Source organism: Zeugodacus cucurbitae, chromosome 2 (genome assembly GCF_028554725.1).
Source record: "Zeugodacus cucurbitae isolate PBARC_wt_2022May chromosome 2, idZeuCucr1.2, whole genome shotgun sequence".
Lineage (NCBI taxonomy): Eukaryota > Metazoa > Arthropoda > Insecta > Diptera > Tephritidae > Zeugodacus > Zeugodacus cucurbitae.
Window position 1 is genome coordinate 27,598,205 of NC_071667.1, and position 25,956 is coordinate 27,624,160.

A 25,956-nucleotide genomic window follows, 5' to 3' on the forward strand; every position below is an offset into this window, starting at 1 on the left:
CAAAATTATGTATTTATATGTAATAATTCGAGAAGAGAAAAAATACTTATTAAATTATTTCATTTAATTTGTTTAAACTTTTTTTCGACGCATTTTCCAAAAAAAAAAAAAAATTTAAAATTTTTTATAAATACCAACAATGTTTACTGCAATTAAATGCACTCACCTTCTAACGGGGGATTGCTGCCGTTCAAACGATTGCCGCGTCCACTGTTGCGCTCCTTGCCGCCTGCTTTATGCGAGTGTGTTTGGTGATTGTGATGCGGCTGCTGCTGTTGGTGTTGTTGTTGTTGCTGCTGCTGTTGCTGATGATGGTGCTCATCATTGAAGTAGGCTTCGATACAACCCTTCATTTCGGCGCGTGGCAAGCTAACCGGCTGATAGTCGCGACCACGAGAGCCGCTAACTGCACCGCCAACATTACCGCTAGCAGCATGACGGCCAGTCGACGCTTCTCTACCATTGCTACCGCCGCTACTCATCGCCATTTGCTGATAGAGTGAGGAGTTCGCCAGATCACGCGGCGCATTGTAACCACCGCTATTGTTACTATTATTGGCACGACCACCATTCGGCGGAGCTGTCGTCGCTGCTGTGCTGCCAGTCGCTATCTTGTGATTGTATGCGACATGTTGCAGTGTAGACAGATTGTGTGTGGACTGCGTTGGCGTCAGCGGCGGCGACTTGCGACCGCTGCCAACGCCAATAGTGCGTGGCGACACGTCGACAGCGTTGCCTTGCACATGGGCGGTTGGCGTTTGCTCATCGAACACACGCACGTGCACACGCTCAGGACGTTGTGCGTTCGGATTTATTAGCAAACGGTCGTGCGCCGAACGGTCCATATAATTGTTGGCACCGACAGCGTTGGTAGCGCCTGTAATGGGCGGCGGCGCACCAACTGTGCTCATATTCACCGCCGCATTTATAATGCTCTGATGCGATATTTCAAGTGTGCGCTCAATTTCACCATTCACCAGATCGCCAATGGTTTTTGTGGACAGCGGTAGGCCGGACATAGCGCCGGCAGGCGGCATTTGTTGATTCAGTTTCTCTTGTGAGAGGTGACGGCGTAGCGCCATCTTTGCCGGCGACACTTGTGTGTAATCTGGCTGTGAGGAGTTTGAGCTTGGCCGGCTGGGTTGCGGTAACGTTTGTTGACCGCTGCTGCCGCCACTGCCACTGTTTGTATGATGTGGCGGCAGCGGTTGTGAAACCGCTGATTCGCGACTATTGCTGCGCTCAAGCGACATAAGGCGATCGCGCGTCGGTGGGTAGTACATAATGGCCGAGTCGGAGTTGGCCGAGCTGGAACGTGGTGCGACCACCACTTCCTCCGCGAGTTGTTCACGACTATTGGAACGTTGCGATGCATTCAATATGAGATTTTCAGCGGTAACGGTGGGCGCTTTGAATTCGAGCGGTGGCATTAGGTGTTGGTGATTGGCGCTGACGTGGTGTTGTGATGACGCGTTGCCAGCAGCAGCTGCCGCGGCGGCCATCATCATTGCTTGCTGATGTTGTTGTTGCTGTTGTACAGCGTAATGTTCGAAACTGGCAGCACTTACAGAGCTGCGACGGCGATGATGGAAGGCCAAGTCGGCTGGTGTATTACCAGCGCCCGCGGAGTGGCCAAAGTGTGCGTGTTGTTGTTGCTGGTGTAAGTGTGACATGTGTTGTTGTTGTTGTTGCTGCTGTAGGTGAGCATTATGCTGCTGTTGCTGGTACTTGGCAGCGATACCTTTATGGCTGCCTGACGCAGCGGAAGACTGTTGCTTGCCGCCACCATATTTTCCGGTGCCCACGCCGTTGCCGCCATACTGGCTGTTGCCAATGGACGGTGGTGGTGTTATCGGTGATATGGTGGTGGTAGCATTCAAATGTGTTGGCCCCTGAGTAGCAACGGTGATGAGGTTGCTCAGATTGTTTGGCGGCATGGCCTGTGATGGCAGCGGCGGCAAATGAGTGTGGTGTGGGTGCTGTTGGTGATGCATTTGTATTTGCTGGTGTGGATGTGCCTGCTGGTTTATGTTGTTCATGGGGGCCGCTGTGGCAGCTGACGCTGAGTTTTTGCTGCGTTTTGGCGCCGGCGATGATTGAAGCGATCCCAATTGTTGCGTCACTGACGACGGTGTTGATGAGTGCACGCTTAGGTCGTGCATGTGACCAGCTGATGAACCGGGCAAATGATGCGCGGCAGCTTTGCGATGCTCTTGATCCTCATTCAACGCAGAGGTTATGATACTCTTAAGGCGATCCTCGAAGTTGGCCACTTTGGGTGATTCCTGTATGCCGCCGGCAGCGGCAGCAGATATTGCAGACTTGCGAGCGCCAGGCAATTCGCATTTCGGCAGTAATCCGACAGCACTGCGTAAACCGTTACCATTGACGGGAGATGGTTGCTGTTGCGACTGTTGCTTACTGGCCGCTATAGGTGCCGGCATCAGATTACTATCGGCCACATAAATGGACACCGACGGTTGGTGTTCGCTACTCGAGCTGCGCGCATGCTGTTTCTTTTTCGACGGCACCAGGACCGGCACCACCTCTTCATGATATTGTGCCATACTGTTGTTATTGTGATGTTGGTAATGGGCAGTTGGCGGCAGAGTCAATTGTTTACCACTGACAACGCCAGTGCCAGCCATTGCGTTATTATATGCATTTCCTGCACCAGTCGCAGCTGAGAATTTACCTGCCTCGATCTGACGACCTGTCTCCAGTATCTTTTGTGCCAATACCTCTGGATTACTTTCCTCTATTTTGCCTACGTCCGGTACATCGGGCCACTCCTGCGAACGCGTACGATGATCGCGACTGCGACGCGGTGTCTTCGATGCGTGTGCCGCTGTTTTGCTTGGCGTTGTGGGCGCGCTATTTGATACCGCATTAGTGCACGCCGCTGCACCATTTGCTGACGTCGTCAACTGCAGCGGTTGTGTGGCACCAGCTGGTATCAACGTGGCGGGCATCATGGCCGGCGCACTATTTGGTACAGCTGCGGGGTTAGTCAGTGTCATATTGGTGCCTTGAGCAAGTAGCGCTGCTGCAGTGCGTCGTTCTTCGGCGGCTTTCTCCAAGAGCGCCGCTTCCTTCTCAATACTCGACACTTGCGCGTACAACTTTTTGCGTTGCGCCAACGTATTGGCGATCTCCTTCAGCACCAATTCGTGCGCGGCGGTTTCGCTCAGATCAATCGCGGTGCCACTATTTGGCAACTCAAGCTTGGTGCGTCCATTATTGCCGCAGGTCTTTTGATATTCCGGTAAATGATGTAGGTGCTTCTTCAATAGACGTTTCTGCTCTAATTCACAGGTGGTCACCTGCGACTGTATCTTCTTTGCTATACCTTGTAATTCCTTATGACGGCCCACAATCTCTTTCGCCTTGGTGATCAGATCGTTGGGAGATGTGACATTGATGCCCAACTCGTTCATGCGAGCCTTCAGCAGCATGACACTATCATCGATCAGTACCTTGATCTGCTTGTCCAGCTGACTGGCGCGATTCTTAATGCGTTGCTTGCGTTCCTGCTCCAGCTGTATTTGACGCTTTATGTTTGGCACAAAGGATTTCGCCTTCATCTGCTCGATCATGGCCATGTATTGGGTACGGAAGACGTCCAATAAAATTTGCAATGCGTAAGGTGTATCCTGCGGCGCCTCTGGTATTTCCAGCTCCGTGTGTGACATATTGCGCGTCAGCAGCGACGTTAACTGTTGATCCACACAGCCCGGCGCCGCTGGCAATTTTTTGCTCAACACCTCGTGTGAAGTGCTCAACAACGTCTGCTTGTGCAGCACATCCAAACCAGCGATCTTCAACGATTTGCGTCCGCGTGCACCCTTCTTCATGCGGCCTTTGCGACCGCGTGCGCCGCCACCACCACTGCCAGCGCCGCCATCCTCCTTAGATGAGGAGTCCTTGCTGTTAGCCGCAGCGGCAGCCATAGCGGCTTCCTGTGCTGCTGCTGCCTCACGTGCCGCAGCTGCCGCTTCACGTTGAGCCGCCGCTGCAGCTGCACTTTTGCTAGCGATTGCCGCTTTGCGCGTAAGCTTTTTACGCTTCTTCTGCGTAACGGCGCGTGCATTACGCGCCGTCGTCGTGACGGTATTTCTAAAGTTATTATTATTCTCCTCATCATCGGATTGCGACGACTTGCCCTTCGAGCTGCTGCACCAGTCGGACCAGATTTTGCGTGTGGTCGGTCCGTTGGCGGTGCCACCGGTTGCGCTGCCATTCGCCACGTCGCCTTCACCTTCGCTCTCCGTCGATGTGTCCATGTCCAAGTTGTTGCGTTGCGCTTGCTGCTGCTCGCGTTGCTGGTTCCTCGTACTTTTCGACGTTGCAGTCGACGTCGTCGTTGTGGTTGCTGTTGTGTTTGACTGATGTTGACTGTTGTTGTTGACATGCGCCGCCGGCGAGTTAGTGCGTTGCGTGCTATTACTACTGTTGTTGTTGGTCGCGTACGAGGACGACGAATTGGCGGCGGAGGAGTTTGAATGGGTGTTGCTGTTGTTGTTATGATGATGATGGTGGTGGTGATTATTGAGCGCGTTATTATTTGCCTCACGTTTGGCACGATCGCGTGTGGTGCGTGTGGAGCCTTTAAAGAAAAGAACAAAGAGAAAGAAGATGCAATTAATAAAGGATTTCGGCAGGCGTCGATGGCAGGCGAAAGCGGACATAGAATTTTATACGAAAACTGAACACGACATCGAAAAAGGTTTCATTTTAAGGCGCGCAAAGGAGTTAAAAATAAATATTATAAAATAAGTAAATAAAATAAAAACAAAGCTAAAATGCCTTGAGAAAAATAGCAAAAATGAGTGGATGGATGTTTCATGAATTTCGAATGTAAATAATTTGCTTGAGCTCGTGACTGTTGCGTGAATTTTGCTGAGTGTCCCGTGTGCACACACGCAGATATGCTCGTGTATTTTCTTTGTATTCACAATTGTATTTGTGTGTTGTGTATTTTTTTGGTATTTTTTTTTTTGGTTTTTGTTATTATAAACATTTTCGTAAAATTATTTTATTCTATAATTTTATAATTGTTTTTTTTTATATTTTTTAAACGACTTGCCAACTATAGGTTTTTAGTTAATTTATATTTCATTTTGATTAATTCGGTTTCGTTTTCTGCCGTATCGCTTTGCTCGTACTTGTTCCGACAGTAGTATTCACCTTTGAGGCAACCACTCTGTTGGATTACTCATAATTAGTGCGTTATTTTTACTTACCAACATGATCGTTTTCAGCACCTTTTTGTGTTTTCAAGCGTTGAAAATAACGCTCCAATATCGTACGATCGATCGTATGCAAATAGTACGATACTGGTTTACAGGTCCACGAGACCGAACCCTTGAGTGGTGGTATTTCGCTCACATGCATTATTGTGCCGATATCGCTGAGGTTTCTGTGAGTGAAAAGATCAAAGAAAAATACATAATTAGAATTAAACGAAAATGTGTGGGAAAATATAGAATGCAAGTACTGATTAAAGTACACTGTTCTCAGAAAAGCTCTAGTTTAGTGAATCAAATTCAATTAGCTTCATTATGATTTCAGCTGGTGGAAGGTAAAGAAGCGAAAGACCTCGTCTTCTACGATCGTAAATATTTGAATAATATGTTCGTTCCTCCTTAATTTGAGAAAGACTTAAGTAGATAAGAAGTCGACCTCACTTCGTGTTTCGAATTGGGAACTACTATATAATTTTTTTTCGATTTCTATCCATTAGGGTTTGAGCTATAGTTTTAAAACACGCAAAACATTTCATTTCTGACTGTAACACACGAGCGCCAACACTTACCTATCGGTAATGCGGAAATTCAGCGGACAAAACGATTTCGACGACACTATGCGTGCACCGTCACGCAAATCGGCAAAACGTTCCTTCAACTGATGATCCACATTCGGCCCGAATGCAAAATTATTTACAAACACCAGCGACGATGAGGTAATTTTCTCACGATGTTCATCGACCAAAAAATCGCCTTTAATCAACTTGTAATCGCAATAGCGTTTACCAAACCACGCCATAAATTGACGAAAAAACATATCCATGCGTTCGGCATAACGAGCTGGCGTATCGGCTTTTTCAATACCCACGCATGCTTTGAGCGGAAACGATCCGGCCATTTGTAATACCACCTGACCCACACCGGAGCCGAGATCAATGAATGTATCATCGTTTGTCACATGTACATGCTTGATCATCTGTTGTACGAGTTCGTATGAGGTTTCGCCATAGACTTCGGGCGAGAATGGTTCGTAATTATTGAGTTTATCTGGATCGAGTACGGCAGCATTATAGACTAATTGCAGTATATGTCTGAGTAAGCTGGGATGAGCGAATTTATTAAGACGCTCAGCGGGCAGTGAAGTTCCTTTTTCCTGTGAAGGAAACAAAAAAAGGAAGAAAGAATATTATTTTTAGTTTGAGATCATATATTTAACAACTATATACAACTAGTCATATATCATTGCTTTTGTAACTGAAATTAAATACTGTTTTCATATTATTTGAATCGCAGATATTCTTATCTCTTATACTGTTGATAATCCTAGAACTCAGTTGAAAAACTCGGACTTAACCTAACACTTTAAATGCTCATTTCATAATTAAATATTAGTTACAGGTTTTAATCATCATATTTTTTGTCTATCAGAGAATAACTACAGACCCTACTGTCTATCTTAGGGGATCGGCAATATTTTTGAGTCGAATTTTATATAATTTATAGCAATTATAAAATATACTCATGTCATTGAGTTCAAACATTCTGACATACTTAATTTATAATATAGGAACTGACTGTAAACATTCTAATCTCACTTAATTTTTTATATTACCTCCTAATAAAGTGAGAAAACTTCTTGTAATTTAATTATTATTTTTTTTTTTTCAAAAATTGATTTCAACAGCTTTAAACTCTTTTATATAATTTCCAAGCATACAAGTATTATCGCAGTTAGTAGTACCTAAACTAACTTTTTACGAAATGGAATTACTAATTTATAATTTGCCTGATGTAGCTTAAACAATATATGAGAATGAATTGTTATATAAAGAAGCTGGACTGGAATATCTAATATCTAACTGTTGATGAAAATCACTTTCTAATTTAATATGACTTATAAATTCCAAACAAACATTTGCACTACTCACCAATGCAACAATACTGTCAACAGCCTTGTTGAATCGATCGACAAGATTTGTCATAGTCTTGTAGCAGGCAGTGTCAATGTGGTTGAGATTAATCTCTTCGAATGCGGATGAGATGCTCGGCAATTCTTCGCATACGAATTTGATCGTGTCGATAATGTCGATGCCATTATCGTGTTTGTCCTGGCCGCTGCCAACTTGTAGGGGCCAAGCGAAGGTGATGACTTCGGAGGAGCCAGCAGGAGAACGCAACACCAGATCCTTGACTTGCGGTGTTGCCATATTGCGTAACTTTCGAACGCTGCAATGTTGTGGTCGTTGGCGGCCGCCGCTTTATTTACGCACAGCCAGCCAATGGGCAGTAGTAGTAGTGGTTGTTGTTATGATGATGATTTTGTTGCTATTTTTGGTTGTTGTTGTTGTTGAATTTTATTATATTGATGCGTTGTAGATGAGAATGTTTGTATGTGTGTGTGATACGAGAGGGCGGTTGGACTCTTGGGCGTGCGGGCGTACGGGTGCGTTGGTACAGCGATGAGCGTGTGTCCGTCGACGGTGCCTGAACTTAATTGAACCACTCACGTTATGAACTGCCTGCCAACTTGCCAACACCTTCTGCACCGTCTACGACAACTAACACCAACGACAATACCGACGACACACCGCCACCAACACCGCCGAAGAGACAATAATGTTGTCGGCGTGCAAACAGCGTGGCAACAAAATGCAAGCGTTCCAGTTATTGTTGTTGTTATTTTTAAGCGACACACGGCGCTAGAATGTTATCGGGAGCGCTTACGGGTGCAGGTTAATTAGCGCGTAGAGGTTGCAATTTGTAGCATCCGCATAGATTTGCTCCGAAATTGCTCAGGGCCAGACGAAGTGCTCGTTGTTGTTGCAGCACTGGTGCATTTACGCTGCCGTTAGACTGGTGGAAATGGCGCGCACACGCTCTCTTGCGCTCTCACAAGGCCGTATTGGTGAACTACAGCTCTGATGCTTTCGTTTCTGATCATATGATCGCTGTCGATCGCTTGTTGTTTGTTGCTTTTTTCTTATATTGTTACTGTTGTTTTGATGAACTTATCGTTGTAATTTGTACTTTTTCTAACTTTTTACTTATAACACTTTTAAAAACTATTTTTTTTTTTTTAATTTTATTTCATTTTCCTTACGATATAAATGTTTTTGTATGTATCTAGTTATTTTTCCTCAATTATGCGTGTGTGTGTATTTGTGTGCAGGGATGTTATTTACTAGTTTATGAAATCGAGTGATTTGTGGTGATGATATTGAGGATCTGCTTCGCTGGCTAATGATAACAAGAGTAGAAAGTAAAAAAAAAACGTTAGAGGTTATATGCTGACAAAAACCAAAATCAAAAATTTAAAAAAGATAAGATGAAAATCGCTGTTGTAACAGAATAACAACTGCAACAACAATAATAATAAGCCACGTAAGTTGTTTGGAGTTGGGTGTAGGAGTAAGCAATCGTGTGCTGCATGATTCCCATGTCTTAAACGAGTATCAAAAATCGAATTTTTAATTTATTTTTATTTAAAAAATCTAATTTAGTAGACAAATGAATGGAACTAGCAGTAATTGCATCATGATTACAGTGTTTTTATTTTATCTTTTCTTGGATCTGTCCAAAGTCCAATGATCTTGTTTCGTTCACACAAAAAATCTTGTTTATCTCAAAATATTCGAAATTTAGTAATTTTAGATCAATATTTGTAAGGACCTCTGGTTTAGTTCTTCATCTAATAAGGTTTGTATGGCTCTTATTTATTTCAAAAAAGCAAGTTACAGCTTTTCGTTTATATTTCGCTAACGAACACGACCTCACTCGCTCCACCCTTAACCCTTCAACATTCGCTAGCTAATTAGGTGATTCTCAGTCATTTCCATAAATTTTTTTTGTGTCGTTCAATCGTTGGAAATTCATGAAATTGAATGCTGATGATGACGATTTTGATTTTGACAGCAAATAAAGCAACAGCGCTGTTTTTGTTTTTAAAGTTCCGTTTTTTAACACTAAAAATACTAATTTTTGAAAACAATTTATTTCGATTATTTTAAACTCCATCAATAATAATTATTTTTCGGACGATATTTGACATGCGTGTGTGTGTGTATGGGAATTTTCAGCATTTTTTCTGCACGTTCAAATTTCTTTAGCACAATATGATCGGGTTACATATGCGAATTGGATTTCAACTGTTTTTCTTCAGCTTCTTTTGTAATTTTTTAATGCTTTTTCTACGAGAAGTACGAGTAATTGCAAAGTAGTCTGTAAAAGAAAGAAACAGAAAGGGTGAACATAAATAAATAAGGTATAAAATAAGTTTTAGGAAATATATGCATGTTTTTATATGTATGAATATGGAATTATGAATGGCGATATGCAAAAATATTCAATTATGAAATGAGAATAAACTGAACTTAAAAGCAAATGCGCGTAAAGTTAAAGGGTATATTCTTAAGGTATTAAAAGAAGTTAGAAAAATGCAGTTGAATTGAAATGTGAATTGGAAATAATAACAAATATTAAAAAAAAAAACAAATAAAAAATAATAATAATTAAAAAAAAAAAAAATAATAAAACACTAAATTAAATTAAAATACAGAAAAGTATATTTATATAATATTTTATTTAAATAAATATATGTATATGATTTTTATATTTATCAAAATAAAACCAGAAAAAAATTAGAAAACACAATTAAAAAAAACATTTTTAAAAACAAATTTCACTATGTAAAAGAGAACAATTATTGTTTTAAAAACAGTAGAAATTTTGCATAAAATTGAATTTCATTAAAAAAATACATATGTAATTTTGTTTAAATATATAAAGAATAAATATTTTGAATATAAAGATAAAAATTTTATTCAATTCATATTTTAATCGCTAACTTCATAAAATTCTTCTTCTTCTGTTTAAGTATATAAGGAATAATAAAGTCAGATGGTATTTTTTTTAAATGTCAGAAAATTATATTTTGCCAACAATATATTAGCGAACTACATAATCCTTTCAGGTTTTTTACTTAAAAATTAATTTTTATTTAAATTATTATATATATTAAACTGTTTATCAAATATAAGAACTTTTTTACTATTTGACAAAGCGTGGTAAATTTAAATTTCATTAAATTCGTACGAAATATTTAATTTGCTCAATTCTACATAAATTCGCATTATTTGAGGACCCCAAACACATAATAACATACAAATGTATTCATGTTTGTTTACGGCTATGCACCCGCCAGACGAGAGACAAATAAATTAGCTATAACGAATGAAAATAAATGAACGACCGAGCACAAATGTCAAGGAAAATCCTCTGAATTACTGCTACGAGACCAGACCAGGACAACGCACGCACGAACACATATACATACACACACTTGCACGCAAGCACTCAAATGAGTATTTGGAAAATTTTTGGAAATGAAAATGGAAAATACTCTATGCAACATACTGGTAGGCAGACATACATATATATTTACACTAACAGGTATATATTTAGGTGGGATAAATGTATTAAGGCCCATAGAGAGCTATTGTTGGAAGCAATGCACCAACGTTATGAAATGTACAAAATCTATATGCACATATGTATATAGAGTTATATGTATATGGTAAAATGAAATGCATACATTTCAATGGATGGCACACAATATGTATGTAAGTATTCACTCTTGTTATTTACGGTAATTCTATTGATTGGTGCAGCATCATTAGTTGTACATACAAACATGCATGTTATAATAAAAGATATAGATGCCAATAAATTTGCATAACTGCATTTCGCGGCATACACCAGCATGTGTTATCATATGTTGTAAGCTAACTATATGAATGCATATATCATGGGAAATTTGTTGTTGGGCTGCAAAGGCATTGGAAAAACATTATAATTTAAATTTACACCTCCAACACAGACAACAGTGTTGCACAAAGTTAATAATATAACGAAATTCTAAATATCTAACAAATCTAATTTCAATGGCATTATTGGGATGCCTTTGTAGCCGACTTCCATTGGGATCAAATTGGTTATGATATTAATGTATTAACTATGTCAGTGGTTCCCAAACTATGATTTGTAATGGTATAAGAAAAAAATAAATAATTAGAAAAACTATAAAAAAAAATATGAGAATTGATAAAAATTCAGTTTTCTTTAAAAAAAATGTAAAATTTTAAAATTTTTTTGTTTTTTTGTTCTGAACACCGTTTAGGTGTTTTATTTGAAAATCAATTATTATTGCATTCAAGAACACAGTTTTAAATGTTTGTATCCCCTAAATGTATACTTTAAAAACGGCAAAAGTTTTCTTGAAAACACATAGATATATACATACATACGTAATATATTTACCAGCATGAAACACCACATTATCGGGAGTGCACAGCATAGCAATAAGGCAATAATAAGAATTAATGTAACGGCGGGTGTGTGGCAGAACGTGGGAGTCTGTGCTAATTTATCTTGAAAAACAAATATTGAAATGAAATACTTATGCACAGCTTGAATGCGGTTTGTTGAAATTTGCGCTGTTAATTTAACCCTCAAACGGATGTCTTGAACATAATGTACAAATATGTATGTATATGCCATGCATACTGCATGTATGTCTAATATGTGGGTTGACGGCTGGGATGCCATTGCATGACATTTGCCAGACCAGCGAAAGCTTCAAGGGGTTGTTATTGATTTTCGAAATGCTGTAAGACTGGAAAAAATTTGCACGCGCTAGTATTATCACGCAATCTGATAGCATTGCAATACATTTATGTATATGTCTACAGATATGTATATATGTACTATATGGCACGTTTTTCGTAGTCTACGGCAGAATTGACTTGAGGCCTATAAAAGTCGTATTAAATATCTACACTCTTTAACGATATATATTTGTACATAAATAATTATATAAGACTGTTATTGAGAGCGTTATGTACAGTAGAAGATGAGGAAGTGAGGTCACTAAATGCAACCACTCAACGTCTAAGTCAAGTAATTAATTAATTGTTGTTGTAACAGTAACACAAATATTACAAACTACGGTATTTATACTCGTTAAAAATGAAAGAGAAAGTTAAAGAAATCCCTGTCCATAAGCTGCTTACGCTAAGTTATAAAGTAGACTTATTATTTTCGACTAAATGTTATAAAGCAACTCGATGGTCTCTCTAATCGAAAATCGAAGGATTTGGAGAAAATGAAGTCTGAGATTAAATATCGCCATTTATTTGTATCAACCTTCAAAAAGTCGTTCTTCCACCGCCCACTGTTACCCAGATATACTACCGGGAACTCAAGTTATGTTAATTTTATTCTACAATCCTTTATTAAAATTAGTATCGATAAATTTTGGCATAAGAAAATAGACCCGATTTGACAGACGTTAGGTATCTGCACAGATATACTGTTGTTGATCGGTTTCACTAAAGTTTTTATTTACGCTTAGCCATTTGAGAGAAATAGACAACTATGGAGATACTCTCTTGACGATTATGGTGATGTCAATGACCTCTACATTGTTTAATCTTCCATGAAATCAGCTTTCCTCTAATACTACGTTCGGACCGACATTGAAAACCTCTTGAAAACACAATTTGTGGATTGTGGAACCAAAGTCGTTCTGACCGACATTTTGTGTTTACGATGCGTTTTCATGGACAATTCACAAATTTATTTGTTTGATTACATTTGAGCATTTTTATACTCCCGCAACGTGTTGCTAAGAAAGTATCAAAGTTTTGTTCTCATGTTGTTTGTAAGTCATAAAACTAAACGATATAGGGTTATAAATATCAAAATGATGAGGATGACGAGACGAGTTAAAATCCGTCTGTCCGTACAAGCGTTTACTGGAGTAAAACTTCTGATATATTAATGAAACTTCAGGAATTACACCACCTTTCATATAATGATTTTTGTTTTCTAGTGGACTTTGTGCCCAATACATGAGTCGAGTTGCATGTAATTTTAAAGTGCTTTTTTTCTCAAAAAATTTTAGAATTTATTTTGCCCTGTACTCTAGTTACCAAATTGTCAGTGAGAGATGACCAGCATAATAGGGTGACATTTTTTTGTTCTTTAATCATGTAAGAAATGGAGGACATTCAAAAAGGTAATGCAGCATGTGCACATATAATGTTGAAATATAAAAAGTCACCATTAGAAAAAAGAAAAGAAAACGGTCTTAATAACAATAAACAAATAAATTGCGAGAGTATAAAATGTTCGGTTACACGCGAACTTAGCCCTTTCTTTCTTATTTTTATTTCTGTTTCTCCATTATTTTGACAAAGTAGTGGAATTTGTTTACAATATCAAATGACAATTTAGAGCTGGCAAAATATGTCTTCCAATAATATCGACTAAACTAGAGCAGACATCGAATATAATGATGAGTGGAATTTAAGTTTTCAAGAAGTTTTCAGCGAAAACTGTGATTTTGTTTGACAGATTTTGTATGGATGAAAACACAAGTTTTCGAACGAAAACCCATTTTTTCAATGAAAACACGTTTTCAATGTCGGTCCGAACGTAGTATAACATATATTTAGTACAACCAAAGTACAATAGCAAGTTCCAGTATGTGAAGTGTGTATGATGTTTTCGGGTCGAGACTATGTTTACACAGAATTTGGAAATCTCTATTACAAACAAAAATTGCCAAGAATTAAATATGAGTGTCAATCTAAAATTATGCTTAAACCTCAGCATTATTTCTCGAAAAATACACCTTGTATTTTCCCTTCTTAAATATTTATCATACGAAAGAAATATACAAATATTTCATTAAGAATTATAGTTAATATTATATTTATAACTCATCACTATTTCCCGTAAAAAAACCAAGTATTTTCCCGTTCGTTTGCATGTAACTGCGAATATTGTTAATGGAATCACTATTACAACACCTCTGGCAACATTGAGTCATACGAAAACCCCAACACGTGGAGCGCACTTTTATTCTCGCCAATGATGTGACATTGAACTTGGCAGCAACGAAAAAAACAAGTAACAAAAAGCAACCTTGGAAAAGAGCTGAGCGAGAAAATAAAAATGAAAAATATGCAGTATTTACGAGTTTGTATATTAATAAAATTATAATAAGCAAGTCAGCCAGACGGCCAACCAGCCAGCCAGTGCGACGACAGCAATATATAAAATGAGCAAATACATACATATGTGTGGATCAGCATTTATGACTTACAGACGCGCCTAAATCAGCGCACAATGGATACACAACAATACACAGAGGCATGCTTATGTAAATATTTCGCTTTCTGATTTGCATATGAGCATGTGAAATATGCAAACTATTTTCTGAACGCTTTGCGGTTAATTATTTTGCTAATAAACAGAGTTCAAGTCCCACGAGTGCAGACGTGCCCCTTTTGTGCGCCATCGCCAGCAAGCAACATAACCTCGCCACCATCGTGGTACAAGTGCAATTAGTGTGTAATATGAGCGCAGTAAGCAATAAAAATAAGAGCAGAAAATTAAGCAATAATAATAATATATGGTAGTGAATACAACAACACGAAAAACAAAAGCAAAAGCATCAACGACTAAGCTAAGTTTCGCAATTGTTAAACACAGAAATTATGACATCACAGACGTGTGTTCGCTTGCGTGGTCAAAGTGTAGTCGCCAACTCACCTCCGCACAGAGGGGTAAATAACTAACAAAGCTATTAACTAGAAAATGAAAATGAAAAAATTAAACGAAAACATGACAAGACGTTTAATTGTAGAGGGAGCGCGCTGACCTTCAGTTGTGTCGCTGAGGAAAAATGAGAATTTAATAATCTTAATCTACAAATATACATATATAAATATTTAAATGAACTTGCTTTCAATGATCATATATTGTAAAGTTGTAAAGGGGCGTGACAATCGATATTTGTTATAAAGAAATAAGTCTGGGTCTTTGTCGGCTTGGCTCGAGATCTCTATTTATTTTTTAATCTATTTTTTTTTTTGCAAATATAACGGTTTCATACGTACTCGTGTATAAGTTTTCATCGACCTTCAAGCGGAATAGTCAAAGTACTGTATATATATATTCCAAATCAACGCAATACTTACATAAAGAAACGAGGTGCCATTCGCAAAATCGTTCGCGAGTGTAAAATTGAGTAAAAGTGAAAAGTTTGAAACGAATCGTTTCACTAGTTCTGAAAATCACTCACAGATGATGGCTGGAAAATTATCGTAGGATGACTTAGTCTCATAATTTTTATTCGATAAATGTGCTTTCATCGATTAAATTTAAATTAAAAAGAAAAAAGAAAATATAATGTTCAATTAGATTATGGAAAATATTTTATATTCATTGACTCATAAAAAATGTGTTCGGCAGTTTCATTGTTTGGTAGAAATTTTGCTAGAAGAGATTTCTTCGAATATTGAATGTTGAATAGCAAATATTTTATGTATCAACTTTTTGTATAATTCACAACAACAATAACGTATTTGAATCAATATACATATGTACATAATCATCGAATGCATCGAAATAGCACAAGAGAATACAAATTCCAAAGATTCTTCTTATCAATTATCAATACTCAAAATTCTGTGGGTGCAGATGTATGCAGTAAGTATGTATGTATGTATGTATTTTTTGTTGCTATGACTATTGCTCAACAAGTAGAATTGCATTCTTGTTGTTGTGGTGGTTGTTGTTGATGGCAATCAGAGTTGACTTTTATAGTAGCTAACGTGCTAGAATGACTATTGTTGTTATTGCTGTTTCAATAGTGCTTGCTATTATTAAATTGACAAGTACACTACAGCAAAAATAAAAACAACAACAACAATAACAATGCAAATAGCAAATAAGCGTAAAAATACAACTACAATAACAATATTTGTGATAATTATTGTGCCACGAGAATGCCATTGTTATCATTGTTGTTGTTGTTGTAACTAATAATGAAGTCGCATAATTGCTTATTTTTAGTTGTGCTGCATATGCAAGCGCATATTTTATTACATATGTACATACAAAAATATCTATATTCACTATAAGTATATCAGAACACAGCTATTTATTTGTATATATGTGTGTGTGTGTGCGAGTGCATTCTAATTACGCGTACTTCTAGTTTCTGCGGACTTTGTTGCTATACAAAGTTGATTTCTTTTTTGTTGTTGCTACATTTGTTGCAATACTTTTGTTTTTCTTTATTTCTCACCGTTATCGACCTTGACATAGAAACGCCATGAAACGTTGAAAATGAAAATCAACATGCAAATACAACAACAAACACACCCACAATGACAATGCTATAATTGACGGCAATTGCAAAGTAAACAAATAAATAAGTAAACAACAACAACTAAGCTTATGAATTAAACATTTTCGCATGAATAAATGGTAAGAAAATTCGAAAATTGCAACAAAAATAAAATAAAATAATTGCATTTATGAGCGCAAACAAAATGGCGATAAGCGAAAATCAACGAAGTAGGAAATTAAATAAGAAATAAGAATAAAATAGAAAGGGTTAAAATTAATCAAATTCATAGAAAAAAATTAAATTACATATATGAAAAGTGGTAAAGCGAAATAAAAACATTATTAATAATATAAAAAAATAATATTAAGTGAAAAATTAAAAATCACTAAACATTTTAAAAATATTCATAATAATAAAATTAAATAAAATAAGAAAAAAATAAAAAAAAAAAACCCAAAAGAAAAGAGTAAATGAAGAAAAATTATACAACAAATCATATAAAATAAACCAATTCACATTAAACCGCAATATTTTCCGATTTTTCGCTCTATAATTCAAGGAATAGTGTTTTTGTAATTGAGTGCGTAACTTTGAAAGCGTGCAAAACGAACGCCAACAAAAAGTACGCCAAAAACGTCACCATTAAAGACAACAGTGCGTCAGCTGACTGACAAGTACAGACATAGATACAAAGATCTGTATGTAAGCAGAAATAATCACGCGAACGGCAGTTGTGTTGTCATTGCGTAGCGCCATGAGTCCACACCCACAACTTCCACTTTCCACTATCTTCCGTCTATTTGCGTCACTTCACCGACACATTAACCTACTGAATGAACAACGATTTGCTGGCTTCCGTATTGCAGCAATGACCGAGTCGTCATAAATTTATTTATTAAACGACTTTTAGAGTGCGCCGTCAAGCAGAGAATCTTGGCGCTTTGATTGTTGTGATTATTTGTGCATGTTTTTATGACTTCCAAAAAGCTAGACTAAAATTCCAAATAAAATATAATAAATAAATAATAAGCATGAAAATAATAATAAATAAATAAGCATGAAATAAAGTCAAAAAGATGAGCTTCTTTAACAGTAGGAATTTGGAACTGGAATGGTTATTTTACATAGTGTAATATTAGAGGAAATTCAAACAGATGTGCTTTATCGAGCAGTAAATTACTTTTTCATCTATCTATCTATAGAACCTTTCTGATTCCCTTTCAAAAAACAACAGTAGTTTTCGATTCCACACTCCTCTGATCATTATAATTGGGTTTTTCTTTTTCTCTCTTAATGGATTACATATGTACGAGTACATATAATAGATACTTTATTGAGATCATATAAACTCTCTATTTTATATATTATCTATTCGATTAAGTCAGTCTATTGTCTTTATAGTTATAACATGTTCGATTCGTAACTCTCTTGTCTTACCTGTGCGATATATTTTTTTCTTACACCCATATCTAATATTTATCAGATATATCAATGTATCATCGGATTGCCAAAAATATAGCGCTCCTAAAATGTAAAAATTACCGAAAATACTTCGCTTCAATTCGTTCAAAATACTTCCCGTCACATATTTAGGTACATTTTACATGATAATATATTAATGGCTTATTGGAAATTCCAAATTCTTGTTCAACTTTTGTTATTTATCTTCAATCATGAACATCTGGCACATATCTCCTACACAAGGTTGCCAACCGCTTGAGAATTTTGTTTTGTTTCACTGTTTTTTCTGTTTTGATTACAACAAAGTTGTACATTCTATAAAATACATAGTTCCTATACATAGAATGCAGTCAGAAATGATTTTTGATATGGGCTATAAGGAAGGAGTGGGTCCGTGTAACCCGCTCGAACTATATTTTTTCACCTAGATTCTTATAATATTACAAGCATATGTATGTGTTAGTGTAGATTTCATAAACAAGCTGTTGTTGTGTATTTGTTGTTGTAAATAACGTTACATCATCACTATAATATGATTATGAAGCGTGCTGTAATGCAAGGTGTTAAGTCTAAATATAAGCACGTCTGTATATACATACATATACATATACTATTGATTTCGTAATACTTTTCTATCTCGTATTACACCAGGTGGATTGTGCTGACATGTGCCGTTGTGGGTGAGCACGTACATTTCCCAGAATATAAAGTCGAATATAGTCATGAACTTTCGGGGCCTTTCTGAGTTTCTTAACAAAACTAAGAATACTTTTCTTTTCTAAACCTTATGGGAAGGTCAGTTGAAGATCTTAATAGTTTTATTCCACAAAATAACTTCGAGTTATGGAATATAATTTGACATTCATTTGACTTCCATTGTCAATTCAATAGTTTGAGTTATGGAGAACATGTAGTTATAGAAGTCCAACTGTATTTTTTAAAAGACAATATATGCTTTCGGGGCCATCGTAACACCTTTCTTTACAAATTTATAGAAAACCAAGGTGTAGTCTACAAGACAACGAATAGCTACACGTAAAGAATCCTTTCATTAAACTATCCAAACACCTCAATAGAGACAGAACTCCAAGATTTGAACTTCAACGAGTATTTTCTCACGAAGAAATTACGAATGAATAAATAGGAAATATTCACTTAGAAGCATACAGAGTATTGGGAGCAGCTTTAACATGAGGAAGAAATAAAATCTAGGGATATCTGGAATAATCTTCAGTTAGGTTATGGTATGTAATAAAAATAGATTTTTATTGCATTGCAATTATTGTAAGCGAACAGCAATTTCAAAAACGCAACAAACACTTCAAGTTGTAAAACGTATTCGTCAATATTGAACAAAAGACACTGTTAAATTTTTATAATAGGTATACGTTACGGTATATTATTGTAATTGTACTCAATAAAAATGTTATTTTAATGACACACTCTAAATACCGTACTGATTACATAATGGATTAGATTTATTAAAAGTTGATAAACAAACTGTAAACGTATATAAATATACGAATATGCACATAATACCGATACACACCGAGTTCTTATCTCACTTAACTGCTAAGGAAACCGCACACGAGGGTCACTCAAAACACACACAAAACATGAAAGCTTCCAGCAAAGCTCAGCGGAAACGCAAACACTTGTGAATGATTACGAGAATAGCAACTTGTTTAATATAATTATAGAAGGGAAAATAAATAAAAAACACGCGCAATTCATAAAGAAAAGGGGTGAGTGGCGGCAAAGGCGCAATGAAAACAAACAAATGTTATTTAAACAAAAGCACGTGAAGAGAAGTGATAAGGCTGGTATGAGTGCAAAAATAATTATAATTATGAGTAAACTATGCACTCAACGGACGTGAAGAGCTTAAAGCAGAGCGACACACGTTCTGTAATGTGCTTATAGGAGTACATATACATATGTATGTGTATAGTGACATGTGTATGGGAATTACTTCTAATCATTGCAGTGACCTCATTATCGCGCTGATAAAAAGTTAATGGAATAAAAACAAAACAGAGCGTGTGTTTTGAGCAACGTGTGAAAGTCATGTGTAGGGGGTAGTGTGAACATTTCATGGGTTCATAATAAAAATGAACCAAAAAGAATTCGATATACTTTCTCCGTTCAAAATGGAATACTTCATTCTTATCCAAATAATATCTGTGGCCCTCACAAGAAGTCATAGTAAAAAAATACATATAAACAAAACAGAATGAATATGCTTAATAAGCTATAATTGTTGTTGCCAATTTATTTGTTATGAATTCAGCTTCAATATGAAATAACTCAAAGTAAATAAGAAGTATGTAGTAAAGAAATAAAGAGTTGATAAGAAGTAAATAAAGAGTTGATTCGTCATTGGCAATCCAGAATAACACGACGTGTTTTTATTTCTCCGCACGTTCGCTGATGCATACAATTTAGACAGTTTTACATAGTGGTGCCAGATAATAAAAAAAACTGCGGACGTGCATACCCAGTTAATAATGAATATAAAATACTATTATAAAAAAATAGTATGAAACTGAGGATAATTAGCCTCAATCAATGAATATATTGAGAGGATACTTCGTTGTGCAGATAATTTCACGTTTTTAGACAGTCGATTTGCCATTAAGATAGTGTTATATCACACGGTTAGACTTTTTCCTGTGCGGATATGGGAAATCTAAAGTCTATGCGGACAATCCGGCTTCGATTTAGGCCTTGGAGCAAAACATCACGCGTTTCATTCGCCAATTACCAGTCAAAATACTCGAACGAGTCATCAAAAATTGGACTCAACGGATGGACCATCTGAATTTGAATTTTCTTTGTTTTTTTCTACATATATACATATATCAAGGGTACAGAAAATTAGCAGCTGCGTGTAATACATATGTATATGAGAATATTAAGCGCATTTAATTGAAACAATAAATTATTGAATAATGTCAAATGTTTGCAGCTTAGCAAACGCATACCTCAATTGCATTCCCTTGTACATATTCGATTTGTGGCATGTGGCATGCGCTCAAAAAGCAAGTAGCAAGTGGTTGCAATCCAGCAATTGATCGTGAGTCAAACACCTGCTGATCGCGGCAAGCGAAGAGCCATCACTGCAAACTTGAGGTGCAACGAAAATACATTACAACCAAAGTGGCACGCGACAAATGGACAAAGCCACGGACTGCTACATTACTACTTTTCTCCCCTCTTATGTATACTTTTTGCTTGAATACAAAATGGATTCGTAAATATACAATCGATGAGTGCAAAATAATATATGTACGAAAAGCTGAATGCCGCAACAGCTGAGAAAAGGATAGGAGGGCACAGAATCCAACAGGTTGCTTAAGGCTGAACGCCAAACAAGCAACACCAGTCGTCGACAACCGAAAGAAAGTCACAATACGTCTCGCTCCCTGCACCTTTGCAATTCACCCTGAGACAACAAAGTTCAATGTCTGCTATGTCCAACAGACGAAGTTACGATGTATGCAACAACACTGGCAATTCGCCGCAGTCTCCTTTGTACGCTTTTTCTTTGTGACTCCGATCGCGCAAACAGCTGCTGTTTGTTTGCGGTTTTTTTAATTATAAGATACACAAGTTTCAAAATACTGCTTGCATCAATCCTTTGGTTTGTATTATTTGTTTCTGTCTTCTTACAACCGAAACAAAAAAGTGTGTAGCATGTGCTCAATTGACAGTGTAATGACAGCTTCAATAAATGTGGTGAAAAACACATTTAAATAAAATATTCAATATGCATCAAAAATTAATCATAAGTGGTAGCGACCACAAGAGCCGCAGTTGACTTTCTGGTCAAAACATTAAGGTTGGTCAAAAAATGCTTTGAAGTAACGAAAAGAGCTCGGAGCTTACACCACAGTGATTAAGTTATATTTTAATCTATACTTTCATTATACGTCTCAGTTATAATAATGTGTTCGAGACTGCTTTTGTATTAAAAAAAAATACATATTCACATGAAAGTTCCAAGTAAATTTGGTCGATATAAGCCTTGAGCCAATGATTTCTATTTAATAATTAATATTTTACAATTAAATAGTTCTTTAATGAAAGGTTTGACGATAAATAAATGTACATATAACCAAATATTTGTGTTGATAGTGAAAGCTTTCATATTAAAGATACTCTGAAAAAGCTACGCACAGAATCCTTAAGTTTGAAGTGAAAGCTTACAAATAAACATTCATTGTAAATATTTCCTCTAGCTGAAATAGCTTTTCTTCAAAAATTTAAGAACAATGAAAGCTCTTATGATATGAAAAACAAACTTATTGTACAATTAGTACATGTCTAAATGCTTAGCTTTTTATGAAAGCTCTTATTATTAATATAAAGAAATAAATGCTAGATTATTTAGTTTTCAATTTTTATCTTCATTTAAAAAATTCTAGATTACATGTGTATGTATACTTCTATAAGCTTTTAAATATCGATGACGCTCAACAAAACTTGCAAACATATGACTAATTTCACCTATGCATTATATCACAGCTTAGGGAAAAGCCTCCATTTTAGTTAATTAATAATTTATAAATCTTATTTGCGTCTATCGCGCACCTTAGCACCAAAAATGCCAGCCATTTTCGTCATTCACACCAAATTTAATGCTTTAATCTTTGCGCGTTTGGCATAAAGCTTTAAGCTCAGCGCAGAGCTATCTAACAGAAACAACTATATTTATATATTTCTAGGACACGTGTTCACCATTAGGGCTTATATATTAATGGCTAAGTACATATATTGACAGGACACTCAGTGTGATTGCGATTGACACCCAACAACACGGGGCCTAAATGAGCTGATGGCGTTTCGTCCTTTACCACTGCCACACCATTATAGCAGAAACTTTATGCGCTTTTGTTGTCAACATTTTGCTTGAATATACATTTTCGTCATTGTCACAAGAGCTCAGGCGAACACCAGCAGCCACAAAATGCTCTGTGGTACTGGTACGATGGCTGTGACAAGCCAACACTATACTACAGAAACAAAAACGGAAACAGAAAAACGTTGAAACCCTAGGTGCGCTTTTAATAACCCAGACTTACATGAGTTTATATATGTATATAATATAGGTAGCGGTGTTGCCTCCTACACATAGCATATTCATACTTATAGAAAGGCACTTGAATGTGATATTTTTTGTCAGCTGCTCTCAGCAACACAAAGTTATTTCAGTGGTAGCAAAAAATAGTTGATGTTTGGTTTATTTTCTTTTTCATCTTGAGCTTGTGCGACAAAAACTGAAAGAACCTTAACGATGCCTCGCCAGCATTCCCTAAAACCCAACCCACAGCGGGGGGATGGTGTATTTTAAGTGGATTCCTGTCAGAAACAGTCGAAAGCGAAACCCACACCAACTACCATATCACAGTCGGGTCAACGACGAGGCAAGCAACGTTCCTTTGCGTTTGAGAGTATGTGTAAGCAATGAGGCTCTCTATAGGCTGCAGTAGTGCCATTGTAGAGGGCGTTGGTAAACATCGATATACAGTTTCGGCAGGCGCCAACCTCAAAAACTTCCAAGCCATTAATAAATATTTCTTATGCCGCTTTGTACTTTAATATTGAGGCCTACATTTTCGTACACAGTCACTCACAACGGACAAATATTTGATTATTGCAATCATTTTTCTTGGAAATGTATTTTTGGACTTGAGATTCAGTATGCACGGATTTAGTGATTTTTTATGTATCGGAAAAGGTTATTTGATATATCAATGTAGGATATAAGAAAGAAGTCATGCTACTTAATCAAAGTACAAATAATTCTTTTTATTGGAGTATCTTTGCTTAATTTCATTAAACACCTTGAACACCTTGTATGAATTTCGATTAGAAAACCTGATCTATGCGCCTAATATGTTTCCAGTATGAGTGGAAAGCACTGAGGAATACATAACAATTTAGAGACAACCAAGTCCAATTCTCAAGCAGACATTAATTCACAACATAACCTTAGCAACTTTACGAAATGAAAAAAATTACAAAATAATATTTTCTCGAAGAACCCGAAGAGTTTACAACTATTTTTATCACAATCCCTAAAATTAAAGTTCATTTCCTGAAACATGAATTATAGTTCTCTAAGAGCTATATTGCTACTTTCCATATCTTTAAATAACAATCAACTCTCCTATCATTGCAGGTCGTTCGTCAGGCTCATTACTTGTGCGCCATTTCAAATTTCGCCAAAGTCTATTTAAGTTCAAGCATATACCAGCCAGCGCCTATTTGCCTACAACCCATTAGAAAAATATTGACTCGGCATTACATCTCTTCCACTTTCCACCACGAAAGGCAACTTTTCTTTACAACGTCTACGAAATTCCTTACAGCCACTTAAGGTTCCTTGTCTGTAATATGCTGGCATTCCCGTACCTCTTATCTAAAACACTCATCCATTATACTCGTCTGGGGTTATTTGCACTTGTGCCTATCATATCGCACTGACGTCTTCTACAATTTGATAAAATCAGCGTTGATATCCAACATGCCATGGCGCTTTTTCATTAATGTAACAGCCTACTTGGGTGCCACCCTCTACCGTCTTCCAAGCCATTGTCATCGTCACCGTTCACTGTCGTTTTATCCTCTATAGAGCCTTTCGCAACTGCCACTTCCATACAACTTTAATGACATTTCCTTGCCAGAGCTTCCAACAATCAACTATCCAGAGTCTCCACCATCACCCAAAACTTCCGTACGCACGGTACAGATTGACAATTTCGTTTTGTACAAGTACTGTTTGTTAGGCGCTGGGTGCCGAAGTTGTATTGGGCGGTGCGGTCTTTTAAATGTGTTCTTTTATTTTATTTCGCGGGTGTTGAAAATGTACAAGATAACAAGAAAAAAGTTTGTTAGAGCGCGCCTACTGCACTTCCAGGCAATTGAAGGAGAGAAATGTAGTGTGAGAGCACATGAAGCTTCACCAACAAACTATCCATACGTAGCTGGCTTGCGTTGAGAGCTGTACGCTTAGAGCACGTCGTCAACTATACCAATTGTTCACGAGTACAGTTAACAGCGCGCAGGAGTAAACGGGCGGCATATCGCTTGTCATTAAAGCACCTCCATCGAGGACACCCTAACTAACCCACACTCACTTTCGCTGCCAACATCTGCTGCGCTGCTGCTGCCAGCGCCTCTGCCAACGGCCATTCTCCACTAATAATGGAAAAATGCGTTGAGCTCCTTTTGCCTTACACTTCGTGCCGCTCGCTTGATGGCTGGGCTTGACAACTTTTTTGTTGTGCCGTTATTACTTTTTGCTAACTGCAAACAAAACAACAACAAAAGCAAGTAGTGGGTGGTCCAACAGCAGTTCAGCAGGCTTGTATACATTGAACTATATACAAGCAGAGCGCCAAAGTTGTGAATGGTGAGAGAGGAAAATGGTAGAAGAAAACAAATATTTGTATATACGAAAGTATGCAGTTGGAAACTTTTATGCGCGCCGACATGAATGCGTTTAATGACTTTAAAGTACATACAGCATATTACAGATGTATATATATATGTATGAGTCTGTGTGCAACTCAATATGAAATGTGTTTTACTCACACATTTACGTAGAAGTAATTCAAACTATGTGTGTATATGTACATACACTAAATGTTTTGTGAAGATGAAAATAACTACTTTCATGTCGGTGTGTGCGTGTATCTGTGTGCAGCAATAAATAAAGTTTTTGTTGCTAAATTTCGCATGAACTTTGCAACTTTCGCCTCCTTCTAACCCCCTCAACCAACATTTCTAGTTCTCAAATTGCAGCATAAAACTTTATGCGCACCGTTAGTCCCGTCTCTAAAATTTCTACTGCACTCCTCCTCTCCTCTCTCGTTGCTATTTACTGTTTGCTGTTTTTCTTTTCTTTAAGTTTTTGCTTCAGCTGTCTTTTATGCTAATGTGAAATCGATTTAAGCTGCTTTCAGGCGCTTCTGCGTAATTTGCCTTTAAAGTTTGTAAATATAGGATAAACCTGTACAGATGTACATATATTATATACTATAG

General features: G+C 37.1%; 1 protein-coding gene across 3 annotated transcripts in view; it reads right to left on the reverse strand.

The window, feature by feature from the left end:
- Nucleotides 1-25,956, reverse strand: part of LOC105213677 (histone-lysine N-methyltransferase, H3 lysine-79 specific) — a 100,438-nt gene that overhangs the window by 12,040 nt on the left and 62,442 nt on the right. For all 3 annotated transcript variants that reach the window (XM_029041289.2, XM_011186665.3, XM_054225858.1), the window contains exons 2-5: nt 7,175-8,483; nt 5,816-6,399; nt 5,244-5,419; nt 167-4,606 (exon numbers count right to left, since the gene is read on the reverse strand). In XM_029041289.2, the coding sequence (XP_028897122.1) occupies nt 167-4,606; nt 5,244-5,419; nt 5,816-6,399; nt 7,175-7,453 (5,479 nt within the window). In that variant the 5' untranslated portion in view covers nt 7,454-8,483. The remainder of the gene's footprint in view (nt 1-166; nt 4,607-5,243; nt 5,420-5,815; nt 6,400-7,174; nt 8,484-25,956) is intronic.